This window comes from Cryptomeria japonica, chromosome 10, assembly GCF_030272615.1.
Source record: "Cryptomeria japonica chromosome 10, Sugi_1.0, whole genome shotgun sequence".
Classification (NCBI taxonomy): domain Eukaryota; kingdom Viridiplantae; phylum Streptophyta; class Pinopsida; order Cupressales; family Cupressaceae; genus Cryptomeria; species Cryptomeria japonica.
In genome coordinates, this window is record NC_081414.1 from 25,438,549 (window position 1) to 25,460,655 (window position 22,107).

The 22,107-nt window shown below is 38.2% G+C and overlaps 1 protein-coding gene across 1 annotated transcript; it reads left to right on the forward strand.

The window, feature by feature from the left end:
* The first annotated feature begins 7,395 nt into the window (after window positions 1-7,395).
* LOC131044280 (protein TIFY 6B) lies at window positions 7,396-12,494 on the forward strand. Its single transcript, XM_057977570.2, has 7 exons — window positions 7,396-7,718; window positions 9,726-9,919; window positions 10,311-10,657; window positions 10,812-10,908; window positions 11,330-11,681; window positions 11,810-11,867; window positions 11,962-12,494. The coding sequence occupies exons 1-7, from the start codon at window positions 7,550-7,552 to the stop codon at window positions 12,155-12,157; spliced, it is 1,413 nt and encodes a 470-aa protein (XP_057833553.1). The 5' UTR covers window positions 7,396-7,549; the 3' UTR covers window positions 12,158-12,494.
* Window positions 12,495-22,107: the final 9,613 nt, after the last annotated feature.

The following is a 22,107-nucleotide window of genomic DNA, read 5'->3' on the forward strand; positions in this document are numbered from 1 at the left end:
CCACCAATCTTATGAATATTTTGAGTCTCATCTTAATGTTAGGGTTTCAAGCAGATCCGAAGCAAATATGAACTAACAATTATATGCAGATTTAAATACAAAAGATAAAGAAATAAAACAAGACACAGATAACACAAAGATTTAATGTGGTTCACCCATAATGGGTTACGTCCACCATACACAGTCATCCAATCTTTCTTATTATCCAGCAAAAACAGTACATCAACCTTACAATGCCTTAAGCATCCCAACCGCTTATAACATGCATTTTTAGGGCAACAAACAAAGTCGACCTTTTTAGGGTTTTATTACAATGTCGGTTTTCATCAATGAAAAAATGGCAAAAAAAAATTTCTCGAGGGCTCTCGTCCTTGAACCCCCGCTTTTCTTGGGGGCTGCCGCCCCCGAACCCCTACCCGAGGCTCGGCCCGACCTCGGACCCCGGCGAGGATACATGTTGAGTGTACAATACTTTGCTGATCAGTCACCACATTTCAACAATCTCCCACTTGGAGACTGATCAGGCTCCACACTGAACAATCTCCCACTTGGAGACTGATACTACATGACACCACTGTTTATGCAACATCCGCTGGATAAAACACTAGGACTCAACTGGTATAAATTCCACAATTATCAATCAAGAAGACCAACAGAAACTGATGAAGAAATTAGCTTCTCCTGTGGAACTGCCTTCGTGAACATATCGACAGGATTCTCACTTGTGTGAATCTTCTCAAGCCATAACTGACCCTCCTCCAAAATAGTCCAGATGAAGTGGTACCTGAGCTGAATGTGCTTTGTCCTTGAATGAAAAGCAGAGTTCTTCGCAAGATGGATGACACTCTGGCTATCAGTATACAATGGGCTATCCTCTCGTGTCTGACCCAATTCCTCCAGAAAACATTGCAACCAAATCATCTCCTTGCTGGCTTCTGTAGCAGCAACATACTCAGCTTCAATGGTTGAAAGTGCAACAACCTTTTGTAGCCTATAAATCCAACTGATTGCAGTTCCCCCTATAGTAAAAACATACCCTGTAGTACTCCTCCATGAATCAATATCACCTACCAGATCAGAGTCAACAAATCCACTCAGAGCAGCATTAGATCCTTTGAAACATAATGCCTTCGTAGTAGTTCCTTTCAAATACCGAAGAATCCATTTCACAGCATTCCAATGTTCCATACCCGGATTACCCATAAACCTGCTCACAACTCCCACTACATGTGCAATATCTGGCCTTGTGCATACCATTGCATACATCAGACTGCCAACAACTGATGAATACAAGATGTTAGACATTTTATTAACCTCTTCCTGTGCCTTTGGGCACATCTCCTTAGTCAATTTGAAATGACTAACCAAAGGTGTACTAACTGCTTTTGCATCCTGCATGTTAAATCTTTTCAACACCTTCTTTATATACTCACTTTGGGACAAATTCAAGGTTCTATTTTTCTTGTCCCGTGTAATCCTCATACCGAGAATTTGCTTAGCTGCACCCAAATCCTTCATAGCAAATGACCTAGCTAATTTATGTTTAAGATCATTTATATGTTGCATGTTAGACCCAGCAACAATCATGTCATCAACATAAAGCAATATGATAATATAATTGTCATTATCAAATCTCTTAAAATATACACAATGATCAGAATGACATTTATGATAACTGTGTTCAGCCATGAAACTATCAAATTTTAAATACCATTGTCGGGGTGCTTGCTTTAGGCCATATAGACTTTTCTTCAACCTGCACACCAAGTTCTCCTTACCTTTGACCTCATATCCCTGTGGTTGCAACATGTAAATTTCCTCCTCCAAATCTCCATGGAGAAAAGCTATTTTGACATCTAATTGTTCAAGATGTAAATCATCTGCAGCCACAAAACTAAGTACAGTTCTAATTGAAGTCGTTTTTACAACTAGAGAAAATATTTCATCATAATCTATACCCTTTTTCTGTGCAAAACCTTTTACCACAAGTCTGGCCTTATATATTTTCTGACCTCCTTCCTCCTCCTTCAGCCGATAAACCCATTTGTTAGGCAAGGCTCTTTTTTCTGCAAGTAAAGGGACTAAGTCCCAAGTCTTATTTTTCATCAAGGAGTCTATCTCCTCTTTCATGCCTACCTCCCACTGTTGTTTGGCATCTACCTGCATTGCTTCTTCATATTCTTTTGGTTCACCAAAATCCATTAATAAAATAGAATACAAAGAAAGAGAAAATCTTTCAGGGGGTCTACTTGTCCTTAATCTTTCAGGGGGTCTACTTGTCCTTGTAGAACGTCTACCACTTACAGAAGTTTGTGGGACAATCTGTTGTTGCTGAGCATTAGGTACCTGTGGCATTTCATTTTCAGGAATCTCATCCAACACCACATATTCTTGTTTGGCTTGTTCATGCTTCTTTTCCTGCATCTGTTCTTTATACATAACCTTCTCATTGAATATAACATCTCTACTTTTAATTATTTTCTTATTTTCAAAATCCCATAACCGGTAGCCATATTCATCTATCCCATATCCAATGAAGGTACATTTCTGAGATTCAGCGTCAAGTTTGGTTTTGTTTTCTTTATCAACATGGACAAAAGCTTCGCAACCAAAAGTTTTTAGAAAACAATAATTTACCTTTTTACCAGTCCATGCCTCCTTTGGAATACCACCATTCAAAGGGGTTGAAGGTCCTCTATTTATCAAATAGACAACAGTATGTATAGTATCTGCCCAAAAATGTAAGGGCAATCTAGCATGCAATCTCATACTCCTCGCGCGTTCCATGATAGTCCTATTCATTCTCTCTGACACACCATTTTCTTGTGGAGTTCCTGGAACTGTCTTCTGCTTTCGAAACCCATTTAAGGAGCAGTAATCTTCAAATGCTTTGCTGCAATACTCACCTCCATTATCCGATCTGAGACACTTCAACTTTTTTTCTGTCTCGTTCTCAACCAAAGCTTTCCATTTCTTAAAAGTTTGAAAAACATCTAATTTTTGTTTTAGGAAATATACCCATGTTTTTCTGGTTGAGTCATCAATAAAAATAACATAATAACAAGAGCCACCAAGAGATGATACCTGAGCTGGTCCCCATACATCCGAATGTACAAGCTCTAACTTCTCACTCTTCTTCTCTTTCCCAACCTTGAGAAATCTAACTCTTTTCTGTTTACCATAAACACAGTTTTCACAGAACTCTAAATCAATCTTCTTTAGTCTTGGCAATAGATTTTTGGAGTGAAGGGTTTTCATCCCTTTCTCACTCATGTGCCCAATCCTATGGTGCCACATTATCGAATCTGTTCTTGCAACATTTATTGTTGTTGTCCCTGCAGTAACTTTATCTGTAGCAGCTGGGGTAGAGTAAGTGTTACCTGCACATAGATATAATGTGCCTACCTTCGCACCTTTAGCTATTACTAATGATCCTTTGGTGACCTTCGACATACTGTCTGAGAGGGTAGCTATGCAACCTTCACTACCTAGTTGCTCTACAGAAATTAAATTTCTTCTTAAATTAGGAACATGTCTTACCTCCTGCAGAAACCAGTCATTTCCATTCTGCAACTTGATCTTTATCTTTCCTTTTCCAACAATTTGACAGGGCTCATCATCACCCAAATATACCTGTCCAAAATCACCTTGAACATAATCTAGAAAATATTTTCTATGGGGTGTAGCATGAAATGAAGCCCCATAATCTATTACCTAGGAATCATTAACATTATCCAAACATAAGATTAAAGCATCTTGTAAATTATTACTTGCAATATTAGCTTCTTTACTGTCATTTTCATTTGTGTCTCCTTCTTTGTTTTTCCGAGACCAACAGTCTTTCTTTAGATGACCAGGCTTTCCACAGTACCATCAATCTTTCTTTCCTCTAGATTGAGAGTGTCCTTTCTTTGACTTCCCTCGTGACTTCTCATTCCCAGGGCCTTTTCCTCTTTCCTTTGATCTTCCTGTGTTCTCCACATTCAAAACACTACCCGATGATGTTGGAGTCTCACCTGTGCTTTTCCTTCACATTTCCTCGCTTAGGATAACACCAACAATATCATCAAATACCAAAGTATTTTTACCAGAGACAGAGTTACTTACAGCCATAACCAAGCTATTCCAGCTTTCTAGCAAAGAGCATAAAATCAAGAGAGCCCTAACCTCTTCTGCAAAAGTAATTTTTACCGAAGACAATTGACTGGTAATTGTATTAAATTCATTTAAGTGCTCCGCTACAGATCCCCCTCACTCATTTTCAAATTAAACAGACGCTTCATAAGAAATACCTTATTCGAAGCCAAGGGTTTCTCATACAACTTAGTCAATGTCGCCATCAAATCTATAGTTATTTTTGCTTCTGTTATATTGAATGCTACAGACGGTGCAAAGCACAATCGAATGGATCCCAGTGCCTTTCTATCTAAAATGTCCCACTCTTCATCTGACATTGTGGTCACTTTTTTTGCCTTTCCTTCCAATGGCCACCACAAATCCTTTTGATACAGGTAATCCTCCATCTGCATTTTCCATAACTGATAATTCTGGCTGTTAAAATTTTCGACCTTGAATTTGGAATCCTCCATTGCTCCCACTCAAATCTAAAAGTCCTGCCAATTTACAAAAAAAACCTCGCTCTGATACCAATTGTTAGGGTTTCAAGCAGATCCGAAGCAAATATGAAGTAATAATTATATGCAGATTTAAATACAAAAGATAAAGAAATAAAATAGAACACGAATAACACAGAGATTTAACGTGGTTCACCCAGAATGGGTTACGTCCACCATACACAGTCGTCCAATCTTTCTTATTATCCAGCAAAAACAATACATCAACCTTACAATGCCTTAAGCATCCCAGCCGCTTATAACATGCGTTTTTAGGGCAACAAACAAAGTTGGCCTTTTTAGGGTTTTATTACAATGTCGGTTTTCATCAACGAAAAACGACAAATTTTTTTTTTTTCTCGGGAGCTCCCGCCCCGAAACCCCCGCTTTTCTCAGGGGTTGTCGCCCTCGAACCCTTGCTCGGGGCCCGGCCTGACCCCGGACCCCGGCGAGGATACGTGCTGAGTGTACAATACTTTGCTGATCATCGCCACATTTCAACATTGTGAAGTTATTTGCATTCTAGGTTTGTATGTTCAACTATTTGCTTAGCAATCTTCGAGTAATTTTAGACAATTTGGTAAAGATTGATTCTAAAGGGTTTAAAGAGAATTTTTAGATCAGGTATTATCATATGTAAGGGATATAATTTTTAGATTTGATATAATCTTTTTAAAAGGGGTATTACAATTTTGGAGCCATAGAGTGTCACTTTGCATACATTTTGGAGCATTAGCCCAACTTTTGTGGAGCCCTTCTCTTTCCTCCTTCCATTGCATTGTGTTTTTCCTTTCTTATTTCTATTTCCCATAAGGTTCTACCCAATTTTTACTTGTTTCCTTCCATTATCCATATTCTTCTACCTCTCTTTAACCCCAAGTGACCTCCCACCTTTTTTTACCATTTGATATTCCATTTCTTTCTTCCATTGTTCTCTTTACCTTCCTACTTTTGTTTCCCCTGAATTGTATCCAAATTAGGGTTTGTGATTTGTCTCTAAGTTTTTGAATGGGAAAGGCCCTTTTTAAGACATGACCTCAAATTCTCCACTTCCTCTGGTTGGTGTAATATTTTGATTATATTTAATTTTGTTTGAGGGGAAAGATGAAGAAGTGTTGAGAGGAAAGGCTCCTAAGTTCATTATATTTAACTTTTGCCTAAGCTTCTCCATGTCTCATATCTTAATGTCAAATGAAATTGATGCTTTAGTGACACCTTATAGTTCAAGTTGATTTTCCACTTGTAATCCAAATACTTTCGCATTTTAAATATCGGTTGACAAGAGATTCAAGTTCCTTCATTTATAGTGTTTCTAATGGTTGTTTTGCACTCTTTCGCGAGCATTTTAAGCACTTCTTATAGGTTTATACATTTGTTTGTTTCCATTGGTGTGCCATTTTTAAGAATTTAACAACCATATTTGGTCGACCATTAATCTAAAAGTTGTTCTACTGGGATTTGACATTGTTGTGAATGCTATTTGTGAATCAATCAAGCAAGTTATAATCAATTATGTTTTGGAAGAATGTTGTATTGTTGTGTTAAAGTACTCAAATTATCACTTAGAGGGTTTACTTTAATGCTAATTTTTTCAAACCTTCTAAAAGATATCTTTAAAGCTAGTCACTAGCTAGTGAGATAGATGCAATAGTTTCAAAAGTAGATCTCCAACCTTTAAAACACTCAAGATGGCCTTGTTAGGTGTATCAATACCATCATTGCAAACATGCCCTTAATGGTAACTACTAGTTCCATATTTCATGATGAAAACAAAATTAATAGTAGTACTCTACACTACATCTATAAAATGCAATACAATGCAAATGATGACATTTAAGTTGGGCATAGATTACCCTACACCCATAATTGAAGAATGATTTGTTTCTAATGATATCTTAACAATGTTGTTTCTTTCCAATACTCTTATTTGTAACCTGGATAGCTATGTTTTAATTATTATCTTCTAAACCGTTGAAAACAACTTTATCTTTAAAAAACTAATTGTCATATCTAAAGACCACCATCCACCCACATCTAAATCAACCTCAAAGAAAAGGATTGCGAATAGGACCTGAATTTGACAGGCTACTCTACTTTTAAACAAATTTTTATGAACCAAATCCAAAACAAAGACGAAAAATAAAGTCTAACCACATAAATAAATTATAAATATATGATCCTCTAGAAATTATTGGCCATATGAAGAAAATCTCTCCAATCCTAGAGGTTTGATTATATTTTATGACAAAAAAAACCTGAATTTAAGACCAGGTTGTAATCATTTTGACAAAAAATATCGCAACAAAAAGAACAATTTAAATTTATTGCGCTCGTGTTTTTAACTAACGAGTGCTCATCCAGTATTTATTTTATTTATTATTTGCGTGGTGGAATTCCGTGACTTTCAAATTAATAATAGATTTAAGAAGAATATAATTAGCTGGACTTGAATTTAATATTAAAAAAAAAGGTAAAACTTTTATTCCTTAAAAAAGTGCAGCGCCCGTAAATTAAAACAAGTAAATTGGGAAGAATCCAATCACATGGCGCTAAATCACGGACAACTTTTCCGGATCGGACGGTCGTAATTCGATCTTGAGTCGATATAAAAAATACCATGTCTGGAGCTCCCTTTTGACTGGCAGCTTTGCCTAGATACTCAAATTGACGCACGTGCCAAAAACTGGCTTGTCCGGTCATACAGACCTGCCATAGATTGCGAAAGGTCACATGCGCATCCGACGGGGTGGGGTATGTTTAAGTAATGGATAAGAATTTTGCTGGTTTTGAGCGTTCTATGCATCATTATTGGAGTTAAATTGACTGCTAGTTAAGCAAGAGACTTCATTATTCTGTGCTCACTTTCCTGTCTCTGTGTTTCCAGATTGAAGGGTATTGAGAGCAGGGGAATACATGATAGAGATACCCACTTGTCTATGAAGAAGGAAGTTGGTACAGTCACCGATAAATCTGCCATGGAAAGGGAATCAGTCGTTGCAAGGGACTTTTTGGGTTTGAATCATGCCAGAAACAATCCTAGTGGGGACTCACAAGCTCAGATAGAATCCCAAAGAGATGGGTCTAAGGCCCATTACAAAGAAAATGGTGAGTTAATTGGATTTTTTACTTAAACTTTTTCTTCACTCTTGGTTCCCTTGTCCTGTCTTTTGATTGTCTGGTAGTAATTGATCAATTCTTTCTACCAGGACTTGTATTGTAATTAAGGTCTTCTGTTGATTGCGAGTATTGATACTTGAATGCGCTCGGGCCATGATAGTGTCTATTTGTAGCTAAAGAGGGCTTGGGTTATTAGGCACTAGGTGAAAACTGATCTGCACTTTTTCTGAGGAAGCTGAAATCTCTGTGTTCTGTAAATCCTAGCCACCAACAAGATCTCATTGGGCTCAAAAAATAAGAGAGTTTTTGCAGTGTTCGTGCAAAATCTTTATTGGGTTTTCTTTATCATTCCTGTTATTGATCTTATGTGGGATATCTGTATTTTTCCTTATCGAGTTTGTATTTCACAGGTTCCTTCAATACAATTGATATAATGATTATATTTAGCCGCCTGCCCTGTTAACGAAGTCTAAGGTCCTTGCTTCCTTGGCAAGCAAGCCAGAATAACTCTTATGGCTTTCAACAACCCATGATCTTGATCGGGATTAAATTTTGCTTGGTGGATATTGTCAAACCTGTGGGGGTTATTGCAGAATGTATAACAATTGAACCTAAGAGGGATATATTGATAAGAATAAGCTAGTTATTATTGCTTTAGCAGAAAGGAGAAATTTTGTCTCATCTGATAAAATTATAAAGAAATTTACCGAAAGATAAACGGGTTGAAGCGTCAGTCAATCTCCTCCAAAGAAAAGGTTGGGAACTCAAAAGAGTCTTCTAGTAGTCAAATGACCATATGATCATGCTGTTGAGCTACAGCTAAGCTAGGATTAAAACCTAGAACCTTGGACCTTCAGTTTGTTGCTGGAGTGTTCTACCAATGAAGCTACTGGCTCTTTTATTGCAAGTCCATCATTGATTGGGGTGTAGCTTATTTTCAACGCCTTTCTTAAGCCACACTGCAGGTGCTTCCGACGCCTAGCCTGGCTGTGATAGCACATGTTGAACTACAACTTATATGGACCAGCTAAGCCTAGAATCTAGGACCTTCTACTTATTTATGAAGTGCTCTCCCAACTGAGGTACTGACCCCTTTGTGACCAGTTTATCATTGGTCTGAGTGTGGCTTATCTCCAACCCATTCATTCCTGAATGAACCTGATAAAATACTTCTGATGCAGTTTTGTTATGAAAACATACCTTGCAGCTTTACAAGTGTTAGATTTACTGTGGGTCATCCCTTCGTGATATTGGGAAGCCGATGTCCTCAGAGGAATGGCAAAGAATGCTAACTAGTTGTCCAGTCCCCGGTGACCAATGTTAACAGATGTTTTTAAGGTTTGTTTTTGCTTGTAATTTTTGATATCATTCTAAGCTTCCTTTTACTTCTTCCATACCGATCGACCCAGTTTACCAAAAGCTCTTCTGACTGCTTGAAGGGTGTTCCGTGCCCAGTTATGAAGTAGGATTGGATCTGGGGATCGGAAGCCATGAATTTGGTTTTAACTTTAAAAGGTCCTTTTTGAACACTGGCAGGCTTTTGGGACAATAGAGGTTTTTTGACCCATTCTTAAATGACTATTTTTTATGTTTGGCTAGATGTGAGTAAATATTTTTCTCCTTTGAGTAGAAAGTAGAGATTAGCATTTCATGGTTAAGGTCTTACGATTGTCATGAAGAGATCTGTAAGAGATGAGTTGGATCCAAGAATTTTCAGATCTGTTTAAATAATTGTCTCTTTGGACGTTGCATACAATTAGATTGTTTCACATGTCTTAGTAGCTGTGATCGGCTGTGGTATTAGAATCTGCTATAATTGCATATGAAACAAGTGGACTGTGGACTATTTAGTGGCATTGACATATGAATATATTTGATTGGTACCACATTTATGCCTTTAATTGGGATTTAAAACAATTGTTTTTTGTTACATGTTCAAATTCATTTGTTTATGTTATAATTGAGAGTAATACAACCTTAGTTTCATTGTTACAGTATCCCTGGCAAATATATCTTTGCAGTGGCCTTACTCAAAAAAAGCAGCTGCACTGCAGCAGTTCATTTCTTTCAAGAATTTGCAGGAAGGATCGAAGAAGAGCTCATTTGAACCACTTTCCAATTCCGGATTTCATCCTATATCAACTGTAGATGCTTTTGATTTAAACAACAGAAGTACAGCTGCTTCTCAGGTAATAATTTTCATTGTTCCAAAGTTTCTACTTGGATGCATCTCACTCATAATCTGCAGATTTGTATTCTTGCGAGAAATACTTTAGGATATGTAATTTGAAGTCTGCAGCTGTCAGGAATGAGTAGTTGATAAAATTTAAGATTCCTTAATAATTCTTGATAATGATTTGATCTTTCACCGTTTCGTGAATAGTTTTACATCATTCAAACTTCTGTTTACAGTCAACCATTTGGTAACATGGGTTATGAGCTGGATATTTAGATTAGAATAATTAGATCTATAAGTTGCAGCATGGCAGGATCTTGCATGTTGCTCGTGCTGTATATTATTGTTTCCGGCTAAACATCAGGCAGGGTTTTGTCTTTTAACTTTATTTTTAATTCTTACAGACCTTCAATCTTGATCCTGTTGCAAGGAGTGCTACAGAGTCTGGAAACTACCATTTTGGGCAAAATGGGTCACCGAGTCGACCTTTCAGTGTTTCCCGTGTTATGTATTCAGCTCAGGCAGTTGATGATCGGGCTGCTCAAGGTTATAACATTCAGGAGGGTCGAATGTTTCCCTGTTCAAACTATTCACTCTCTGTCTCTAATTCAGGAATCCCTGCATACTTCAATGGACACCAAGCGACAGCCCCATCTCCTCTCATGTCAAAGCAATTTCATGGAATGCCCTTAGCAGGACAACATTCTTTCATGCCTATTCTTGGAGCCTCTGCCAGCACCTCAATCCCAGGGTAATTTGATCTTCTTTGTTGTCAAATTCTAAGATCCTGGGGCCAACTATCTGATCCCTGCATAGACATTAGTTTTCTAATTTCACATATATTGAGTTTTAACTCATTTGTATTGTTGATTAAATAACTTGGGTTTTTTGGTTTTGTTTTAAAGGTCTGCTCCTAGTGTTCCTGAAAAGCCAGCAGGTGCACAACTGACAATATTCTACGCTGGGTCTGTAAATGTGTATGATGATGTTCCGGCAGACAAGGTGTGTTTGGTTTTTGAAACATGGATTTTGCATGATGTAAAGTAAATTGCAAATGTTATTAAATATTGCTGATTGTAATATTAAAAGTTAGGCTTCAAAAGGCAGAGGATTAGTAGGGTGTCTAATACAATTATTTTTCCTGTCTTTATGAGTTTATGTAACAAAGAAAGATATTATGGAATGAGATTAGAGAAACATTCTTATTGTTCATTTTCCATTAGGTAGACATTGCTATCATTCAATTCGATTGGATAGACATTGTCATCATTCAATTCAATTAGGTAGACATTGTCATTTTTCAATTTCCCTATTCTGTCATATGTTTGTTTTCATTGGTATATGGGAATTTTTTCCAAGTACAACTGATGAACAGAATTTCTCATACTCAGAGCATGTGGGCAAATGTGGATGTTGTTTGCAGGCTCAAGCAATTATGTTTTTGGCTGGGAATGGAAATTCTTGTTCTGGAAAGACAACCACTCTACAACCTCAAAGCTCAACAATTTCAATGTCACTGTCAACTGTCGGGCATGTTAAGCAAGCCGCTTCTTTGGGCCCAAGTCCATTAAATGCATTGCCTGCAACAAATCCACAAGCTAATCCGCCAAAGTCGCAGACTACTGTTCAAAGTCAAACTAGCCAATCTACTACTCCAATATTGTCTAGCACTAGAGATCCTGATGTAATTCAAACTAATGCTAGTTCTAACAATCAGCATGAAACTCCAAAGGTGAATGCGTCAGGGTCAACATCAACATCTATTATGTCAAGAGGTAAGAAATTACTGACTAACCAATTTTGGATTTCTTGAAGCAATTTCTTGAATGCTAGCTGATGCACATTGTTGATTTACAATATTCTGTTTTGGTAGCTATCTGATTTGACATCTTTTTTATCCCAGCTGTACCTCAAGCTCGCAAAGCATCACTTGCTCGATTTCTTGAGAAACGCAAAGAAAGGTATTTGGCCATGCGTGATTCTCATTTTTGTGCTTATGATGTCTGAAGTTTGGCTTCTTTATAAACTTATCCTTTTTATGCTCCTTACTTTCAGGGTCATTACAAAAGCACCTTATCCAACAAAGAATTCAGCAGAGGAGTCCTCTAATTCGGACAAGTCTCTCAGTCCTAAGTGTTCAGCTACACCTACATCTGTAGATGGATGTAAATCCCAACATGAATTTATACCAAAGTCAGAGGAAAAGGGGTCACAACCATGGCAAGGAGAAGCTGTGAAGATGGAGATTTAAGGATGTAAGCTGCAGCTCACATAAGAAATGGTTGTCCATTCTTTTTGTTTTCCAGGAAGCATGTTTGTATCATTCATTGTTAATTTTGCAGCTTTGTGCACAAAGCAGCTTGTAACATGAATTTAAATGTACTTTTAACAGAACAATAGAGAATATTTGAGTTCATTTGGTGATATCTAAATTAATCAGAGGAGTACAAATCATTCTGTTGTACTTAAGGATTTCCTATGCAAACTGTGGGCAATTGTCAGTGAGAATATGGACTGGCAACATTATAGCCTTAGGTAACAAAGCAAACATTGAAAGGCTATTATCTAATATATTTCATTTTCACCTAGCTGGTTTTACCTATTGAATAATGTGGAGCACACTGGTTAGCATTAATTAATTTACAAGAAATATAATAATTTTAACATGCTAGGCAGAGCCACCCATCAATGAAGAAGATGAACTTAATAACTTTGGAGCATAGACCAACTCTGGTTACCCTTTGTAGCTGTGCTATGCAGTCCTTGATTTTCAGCTGATGATAAATTTCACATTTCAACACAATTTGTTTATGATGTTGAATTCTTTTACATCTAGAATAAATATACTTAAGCTTTATATTATTTTCAGCATTCGTGCTAATGTCCTTTCATCTTTTGTAAACGTGAATATTGTAGAAAACAATATCATATTGCTTTGGAATGTAAATTATCTGGTGTCTTTATTGGAACTTATGCTTACTCTGATTGATTTATGTTTAACTATACTAGAAATAAGTTATATGATCAAATCCAAAACTTATATGCAAATGCTAAAACAGACAGAGATCATGAGGATTCTTGACTGTTTTATTAAGGATTTAGTAGGTAAGTTGCGATTTATGTTGATCTCATGTTTCACTTCTGGTTTCTTGTTCTCAAAAGGGACTTGATGGCCAGGATTTGAGTGCAAAGGCCTTTAATGTTTTCATTAGGATGTAGGTGGTAATAGGGCCTTTAAAGTTTTCATTAGGGTGTAGGTGGTAAGTATATCAATAGGGCCTTTAAAGTTTTCATTATGGTGTAGGTGGTAATTCATAAAACTTTGTTCTCATGTTTGAGTTCTGGTTTTTTGTTTTGAAAATTGATTTTGATATTCAGGATTTGAGCATTAGCATTTAGATGAATAGATGCCTCCGATTTTTAGTTTGGATGATTAGATCTCTTATTATATTTCAGTTTGGATGTATATCGTTCCACCATGATTTATGTTAGCATTTCAGTGGAGCTTGAGAACAACATAATTATTCTTCATATATATCTGTACAGGGGAAAGTTAAAATATGTAAAGGCCTGCTCGACAAATTTCCCATTGTTTCTGTATATTTATTTCTAGCTCTTTGTTCTCAGCAAATCCTCTTTATATCGTTCCACCATGATTTATGTTAGTATTTCAGTGGAGCTTGAGAACAACATAATTATTCTTCATATATATCTGTACAGGGGAAAGTTAAAATATGTAAAGGCCTGCTCGACAAATTTCCCATTGTTTCTGTATATTTATTTCTAGCTCTTTGTTCTCCAGCAAATCCTCTTTAAGCCCTTGTTCCCAGCAAAGGTGAAACAAAGATGAGAGTGTTATGGAAGCAGAAGAATGTATTGCTAGGATATGTGAAGTTCCCGTTTTTGCCTGGGTCTAAAGATTTATTTATTTGAACAATGCTGCCACTAGACATCCTATTTTTTAGATGTAACTTCTTGATGGCTTCTCTAATATATAGGCAGGAAACTGGAGCATTCAAATGGAGTGTTTCATTGGCACAGGTCTGCATCAAAAGGTCATCAGCATACTTCTGCTAACCATGAGCGCGCGCCTAAGTCACCTGTTGATGATTTTTGGCTTACAAAAATGTTTTGGAATCAAATCGATTTCAAATCCGTGGCTACTAAGTGGGAACAACATGCCTGCTAAATCTGCTAATATTGTGCCAATCTGGATTTAGAAGACATCAGCTGTTGTTGAATTTCTGGTTCACAAAAAAGTTTGGGTATTACATTGATTTCAAAACCATGGCTACTAAGTGGGAATAGCATGCCTGTCTATGGTTTAAATCTGCCAATATTGTGCTAATCTGGATTAGAAGCCATGTGAAAGACATGCCAGCTGCTCAACAAACAGTTCATATTTAATTAATCCAGATCTCAAGCATGAGAAACAAATCAGATCTAATCAATCTAGATCTCAAGGACGAGAATCTTAGCTAATAAAACAAATTTGAAAAAAGTTAGAAAGTTATTCTGAATTTCAGGATCCGATTTAAAGCATGTAAAATTGTTTTTGTTTTTCCTTTTAGATATCCCTCTTTCAAGGGACAAATTTGAACTATTGGAGTTTGCGTTTGGATGGTTTGAGTAGAGCGAGTAATTTAGATATTTGATGTTCAGAAGTGACCAAGAATGATCAATGGAACTGAAGTACGCATTTGACAGCGTTCAATACAAGTTCCTAGTGTTTCCATCGGTGAAACGATTGAAGAGAAAGAGGGACATACATAGATGTTTGGAAGAAACGAGGGATTGTGCTCATCATACTCTTTTTTTATGGTTGAGATGGCTTTTATTTGATTGTGATGCAAGACAAAAGGGGCACAAGGCACAAACACAAGTTGAAATGTTAATAGATTAGTTCCAACCAAAACCAAACACAAATGGATTCAAAAACCTTAAGATGCATACCAAGAGAGATATAAAACAAACAATGAAGAGTATACATAAATGAAAAAGGGAAAGAAGACCCTCCAAGATGCTCCCAAAGAGGCGCATAGATGTTCCTCCCTTGTTCCTCTCCTCTCCAAGTTTCATATGAGTGTAGCTCTCAGCTTTTAGCACTATCCATGGATGTCATATGAAGATTCAAGATGGTTGTAAAAATGGAAACAAATGGTTATGCAAGTGTAAATGATTTGCTATGAGAAAACTCCTAATTAATGTCTATGTGAATCTTTTTTTTTTTTTTTCATTGGAGTAAGCAATCAAAGATTACAAAGAGAATAGAGAAACAACAACCTGCTCAAAACCACCAGCTGTTACAAAATTACATACAGCAGCACAATGCCACTGGAAAATGCACAACAGCAACAAGAAATTGCTACCAGAACAACAAAAATACCAGTTACATGATAACATCAACAAAAATAAAGTTTCATGAGTACAAACACATGCTATTATCAACAGAAATAGGAGTCATGGTTGTTGTCATCTTTAACAAATAAAATGTCTGCAATAAAGGTTCCAACATTGTGTTCAATCCACTCCAACGCACCGCAGTGTCCATCATAAGAAACTTCATTTAGATCATGGGATATCACCAGCATTGTCTTTTGGATCAGAAACCTGCAAAGTGACTTCAAATGTTTGGATTTGCGCTTGCAAATTGGCCAAAATATATTGGAGATTAGAGTTGGCTTGGAGATTGTTCTTGAGGATAGTGCCCTGGAGTGAAAATTTTTCAATAAGCATCAAGACCTCAACTTGTACGGGGAAGAAGGTGTGAGAGAAAGAAGCTAAGCAACGGACTCTCCAAATGAACTTGAGGATAGTTTGTCTGAGAGTCTGAGAAATGATGTTATGGTGTTGGGAAAGTCCAAGAAGTGTTGATCGCCAAGTCCATTTTTTAGGAAAAATTGCAGGGAAAATGGAGGATAGATGGCACCAAAGGGTATGAGTGTGAGGGCAGAACCAAAAAGCATGCTTAGTAGTCTCTTTTTTATTACAGAAAGGGCACAAAGGAGGGGGAGTGATGAAAGAAAGACGATCCCCTATAGGCAGTTTAATGTGAAGGACTTTCCATGCAATTAATTGGGATTGCACATCAACTTTGGACTTCCAAATCAAAGAGCTTAGCTTATTCCATCTACCTTGGGTAAAATTGCATCTCCATTTACGGTTGAGGCGTGGAGCAAAGGAGAAGGTAGGGAGGAGCTGCTGATAAACTATCTTAAGGGGAAAGTAGCGAAAACTACGATTATTGGGCCATTTCCAGTCTTTGAGAAAGTTATCATGGCAAGGGGTCGATAGCAAACATAACAATTCAGGGTTAATAAGTTGTTGGATTTCAAAATAGCATCCTTATCAGCTGGAGAGAGTTTGAACCGTGCTTTGAGATGGTGCCAAGACTTCCAGCCATAAGTATTGGGATCACACAAATCTCGAAAAATCTAAATACCTCTTTTGAAAAGATGTCTTCCTTTAAGGCAATTAATCTTGGCAAGGGGAATGTTGTCTTGTTGAACTAGCCGATTCCACCAAATGGAAGATGTGGCAAAGCTTAAGCCATGACTTAGGGATTGATCATACCAATGTAGTTTTTTTGAAGTGATTTGCCATGCAGTCCAAATTGAGTTAAATGGAGCAGAACCATGTGTCTTGAAAAAGGGTACTAGAAGAAACTTATCCTTCCAATTGACCAAGTTCCAAGATCGACCAGCTGTAGCAGTTTGTATGCGATGGCGAACTAGATGCTTCCAAGGAGCATCCCCGTCTAAGGCCCTTATAATCCATTTAGTTGTAAGACAAATACCTTGAGTAAATGGGTCAATGATTCCCAGACCTCCTCTATCTTTTGGTTGTATGCAATGCAGCCATGAAGAAGTAGGTAGCCCTTTCTTATTACCCCAGTTAGCCCAAAGAAACCTCCTAATCAGCTGAATAAGTTGATTATAACACCTTTTAGAAGGAAGCCAGCATGAGGAAATATACACGTAGCTAGCCAAGAGGATTTTGTTGGCAACTTGAATACGTCCAGCCAATGACAAGAATCGATTGGTCCAACATAATAGTTTGCTTTTGATTTTTGTAAAGAACCAATTCCACATATCTTTCAGAAAGACCCCTATACCAAAGGGAATACCAAGGTATCTAGTTATCACACCATGTTTAACTTCAGTCCATTCACCAGGAATCCAAAGTGGTTTAGTGTTAGGACGAGTCATAAAAAACTCAGTTTTATTCATGGCTAGCTTAGACCCAGAAATAGAACAAAAAAGATCTAATATGTCAAGAGTATGGGAAACTTCTTCAACAGTATTGCGAATGAATAACATGTTGTCATCAGTAAAATGAGAGTTTAGAGCTTTAGCATTGCCAGGAAGAGAAATGCCTTGGATAAGTTTAGTGGAAAGAGCACGCTGGAAAAGATAACCAAGCGCATCAGCAACAAGCACATATAGGAATGGTGCAAGAGGGCAACCTTGGCGAATTGATTTCTGTAGGGGAAACTGAGGTGAAAGGTTACCATTAACAACAACTTTGGCATTAGCGTCCATAAATAGCATTTTGATTTGAGAGCAGATTTTAGGACCAAATCCAAGCCACTTTAACATGTTAAGAATAAACGACCAGCGAATGCGATCATAAGCCTTATCAAAATCAAGTTTTATAATTAAAGCATCTTGGGCAGATTGTTGGGCCCATTCAGTTGTTTCCCAAGCAAGAACCAAGTTATCTAATATGAATCTTCCTCCCAAGAATCCGGTCTGCTCTAGGCGAACGATCTCTTATGTGATGGCTTTGATTCTTCTTGCTAGAGCTTTAGCAATGATTTTATAAGAGGTATTGAGAAGAGTAATAGGTCTCCAACCATTAGTTGTATCTTCATTTTTACCTTTAGGGATAAGCTTAATTAACCCCTGATTAATGACTGGCCCCAACGAACCAGTTTCTATACCTTCAAGGTAGACATAATAAAAATCCTCTCGAATATGGGGCCAAAGAGCTCTATAAAATTCAACTTGTAAGCCATCAATACCTGGGCTTTTTTCCAGGGCCATACACTGCAAGGCCTCATCAAGCTCTTCAATGGAAAGAAGGTGATCAAGGCATTTGCTATACTCAGGGTCAATTTTTCTAGGAATGCAGCCAGCAACAACTTCTTCAAGGATGGGAAGGAGGGTGTCATTAGCAGATTCATCAATAAAAAGGTTTTTAAAATGTTCATAGAAGGTTTGCATAATATCAGTCTGGCTAGTTTGAAGGATCCCACTTGTAGATTTAATAGCAAAAATGTGTTCCATTTTGTGTTTGTGCTTTAGCTATTGAAAGAAAAAATTTGTCCCACGATCTCCATCCTTAATCCATTGAAGTCGCGCACGTAATTGAGCACCTTTTCCTTTGTAGGCAGCCATTTTACGAAGAGCATTCTCAGCATTGGCAACATATTGTTGCAAAGAAATGTTGTGAGGATTGGTAGCAAGAACAATACGTCCACACTCCAATTGACCTTGGAGGGATTTTTCAAGTCTCCGATGTTTAGCAACAATCCTTCGGCCATAATCGTGAAGAAAAGAAACACATCTTGCTATGGTTCGCTCCCACCAACAAATCCACCTATCTTGTTGAGGTTTTGGTTCAACATTCTAGGTGGCTAAGAGTCCATTAATGCAGTCTTGGTCTATGTGAATCTTAGTATAATAACAATGCAAAATGTTTCCTCCTTTTCTTGAGAAATGAGGTTCTTTTATAGGGAAAAATGTTGATTGAATGGCCAAGATAGAGTGTGTTTGTGAAGGGCTATGATTGATGGGTTTGTGATCCATGTGATGACTTTCAACCCAATCCCATGATGACAAGTGTCAACATGAGATGGTTTGAGAAGAGAGGGAAAAAACATTAAATGCTTGAGATGACATGAAGGTTACTTTAGGAGGGTTTGGTTAGGTTTGAGTTACTGGACAAAGCTTTTATCCAAGGGTAATTGCTTTTATCCAACGGATAAACTTTTGTGCAAGAGTTAAAGGGATAACCATGGTCAAAGCAATGAATGCTTGAAAAGACCCATGAGTTAAATAAGGGTTGAGTTCGAGGAAAGTCTCTAACAACATGGGTAAGTAGAGTTAACCATTAATGGTTATGTAAGAGCCATAAAGGCTTTGGAAGACTTTGGGGGTTAACTTGTTGAAGAAAAAAAACCTTTAATGCATTTCAAAGACTTTGACGCATTTTTGAGAAGTGACCTTTGTTTGGGAATGTGGAAATGATTAAAAAGGGAGATTAGGCTAACTAGAAGGGATTAGAAGAGTCTAGAAGGGGATTAGTGAGCAAGTGGGTTTGGTGGGTGAGAGAAAATAAGATTTTAATTAAAATAAAATTCATTTATTTTAACTAGAGTTGTGCAACTTGCATTTGTAAAAGAATGTGAGTGGGAGGGTTTTAGAGATTTAAATAAATATTTATTTATTTTAAATGTGGAAAGGGGTTAATTAAACAAATATGTTTTATTCATTTAATTAATTGTTAGAATACGGTTTAATGAATTAATTTAAATAAATTGAATAATTTATTTAATTAATAGGAGAAGAGGTTCAAGATGAATTAATTAAATATTAATTTAATTAATTATTGTTTGATGGTTTAAATAATCAAATAAATACTAAATATTCATTTAATTAAGTGGACAGATTTAGGTGTCTACATTTGCCCCTCTTTGAGACGGTGCGGTTTATCGCGTCGTTTCAAAAAAAGAAAGATAGGTATGAGAAATATGCCCTAGAAATGTTAATTTAGTGGGTGGTATGCTCCCTCGAGAGATCTCTCGAAAAAAAGAGAAAGAAGTTGGGGGGAGGTAGAATAGAAGAAATGAGAAATAACGGTGAAAGAATGAGAGAAGACGGAGTGAATACGAAGAAATGAGAAATAACGGTGAAAGAATGAGAGAAGACGGAGTGAATACGAAGAAATGAGAGGCTTCCGAAGTTTACAGGGACCACGACGGTGAGCGGGGTGAAGTAGGGTTAGGGCTGGGGGGTGTATAATTGGAGGGAAAGGGGTAAAACTGTCTCATTTGCACCTATCTCCTTGGCAATTTGGAGCTCTGATAGTGACCTTAGGCAAAGGAGTGAGCAACAGTCATCATAGTCGTACCTATAGCAGATCGCCGACTAGAGCGGATCCGCCGATACCAGCAGCCAGAGGACTACGGACCACCAGTATGCAAATGTTGAATGTTGCTTTTGATGCATTTTTAGCATGTTTTTCCAAGTGTCAAAGTCCAAGGAAGACAATAGCGTTAGACCTGTGTTTTAGCGCTTTTGTCTCATAAAGTAGCGCTGTGGTGCCACAATGGTGCTTTTGCATAGTCCTTTTAGCGCTTTTGTTAGTATAGCGCATTTGTATCATAGGTATAGTGCTTTTGTAGTTCTAGGGTTTTTGTGTGGTTACTGGGCGCTTTTTCTATGAAATAGCGCAATTGTATAGTTTTGGTAGTGCTATTGTTTTTTAGCACGTTTGTGCTTCAGTTGTAGCGATATTGTTAGCAGAGTGGCGCGATTGTGATAGATGCCTGTGTTGATTGATTGATTGGTTGTTTTAGTGAATCATGACAGCCCCGTTGAGACTAGGTCATTGTGATAAATGCATGTTGTAGTTTAGGATTGCCATAATTGATTACATGTTGAGACCTGAAGATATGTGATCAAAAAGTATCTGTTGATAGTCTTGGTTGAAACTTAAGAAAGTTTGTAGCAAAACAACTGATATTTGTTGATATGTGTAGGAGGATCTACCCATCCTGCAGATGCGAGAGCGACATCCAGTGACACAACAACTGCGTGAGTAGTTGTCAGAGCTGGAGATTGATTTTGTGTGTGCAACCAGGCTATATGATATGATGCACCTACCTATGATTCAGACAAATCACGGATTACTGACAGCGTTAGCTGAGCAATGGCACAACGAGACATGCTCCTTTCATTTGGCGATGGGAGAGATGACTATGACATTGGAGGACGTCTGGAGGATACTGCATATCCCGATTAGAGGGGAGCTCGTTACGTATGATCGCCACCTAGGGACAACAGCCATACGGAGGATATTTGCCAAGGATATATATATTGAGGATGGCTCTGTGGCATGGGAGGACATAGCAGCGCTCTATGAGCCACTATGATCAGTGCTAGTAGGTATTGTCGGAGGTTTGCTTTGCCCCAATTGACGTTCGCATGGATTGGCCGTTGGGTGGGGCTAGGTACTAGAGTATATGGTTATAGAGGGGACCTGCTACGCATGGGGGCCATGTCTGTTGGCACACCTCTACAGGGATTTGCATGAGGCAGTGTATCAGGAGAGTAGATCACTAGGTGTAGGGATCACTTTGTTACACATTTGGGCTTGGGAGCACTTGTCAATCACACGACCGATATGTATGAGGTTTACGGCGATAGATCAACCCTATGTATTTATGTATGGAGGTTTGATGACCCAACCCCATTTGGGGAAGTTGGAGTTTTGGCGATGGGCATTAGATGACTTAGTTAGGGTCATATGGAGGCCTTACACTGATTGTGAGCCCTGGGAGGATGATGGAGAGGCCTTACCGTATGTATATGCGACTCATTTTTTGATTGGTCGCACATCCCATATTGTGGAGAGACAGTTGCCAGGGAGAGTGATGAGACAATTTGGGCGAAGGCAGAGTATGCCGAGGGGTTCGGGGGAGTATGCATGGGTAGTGTGGGAGAGATTTCAGTGGGGGCCGGTTTCGCCCTATGATCAGGCCCTTGCAGAGTTCTAGACATTACAGGTGAGACCACGGCAGATGAGGCCAAAGATTGCAGATGCAGGGGTGACAGAGGAGTATACATAGTATCGCACCGCGCATCTGATTCCACGGATCTCAGATCTTGCAGAGCCCATACCACCGTTTGAGGATGACAGAGCATCACGATAGGGGAGGAGGAGGAGATTAGGAAGGGGTGGCAGAGATTTTGGAGGAGGAGGAGGTGATGGGGGAGGAGGAGGAGGAGGAGGAGGAGGAGGAGGTGGAGGTGGTGGGGGAGGTGGATTTGGGGGTGGAGCAGGTGGAGGAGGACGGTTACAGAGGAGAGGCAGAGGTGGGTAGCCTCTACGAGTGTCACAAGGTCTGCTGATACAGGGAGTAGCGAGAGCAGGAGAGAGAGATGTCGGTGGTGGAGAGGGTGGTGATGATGCGAT

Bases quoted from the DNA above. Each gene is read 5' to 3' on its own strand.
- LOC131044280 (XM_057977570.2), top strand. From the start codon at position 7,550: ATGAAGAAGGAAGTTGGTACAGTCACCGATAAATCTGCCATGGAAAGG. The intron at 10,909-11,329 runs GTGTGTTTGGTT...TGTTGTTTGCAG, and splicing joins ATGATGTTCCGGCAGACAAG to GCTCAAGCAATTATGTTTTT. The intron at 11,868-11,961 runs GTATTTGGCCAT...CCTTACTTTCAG, and splicing joins CTTGAGAAACGCAAAGAAAG to GGTCATTACAAAAGCACCTT.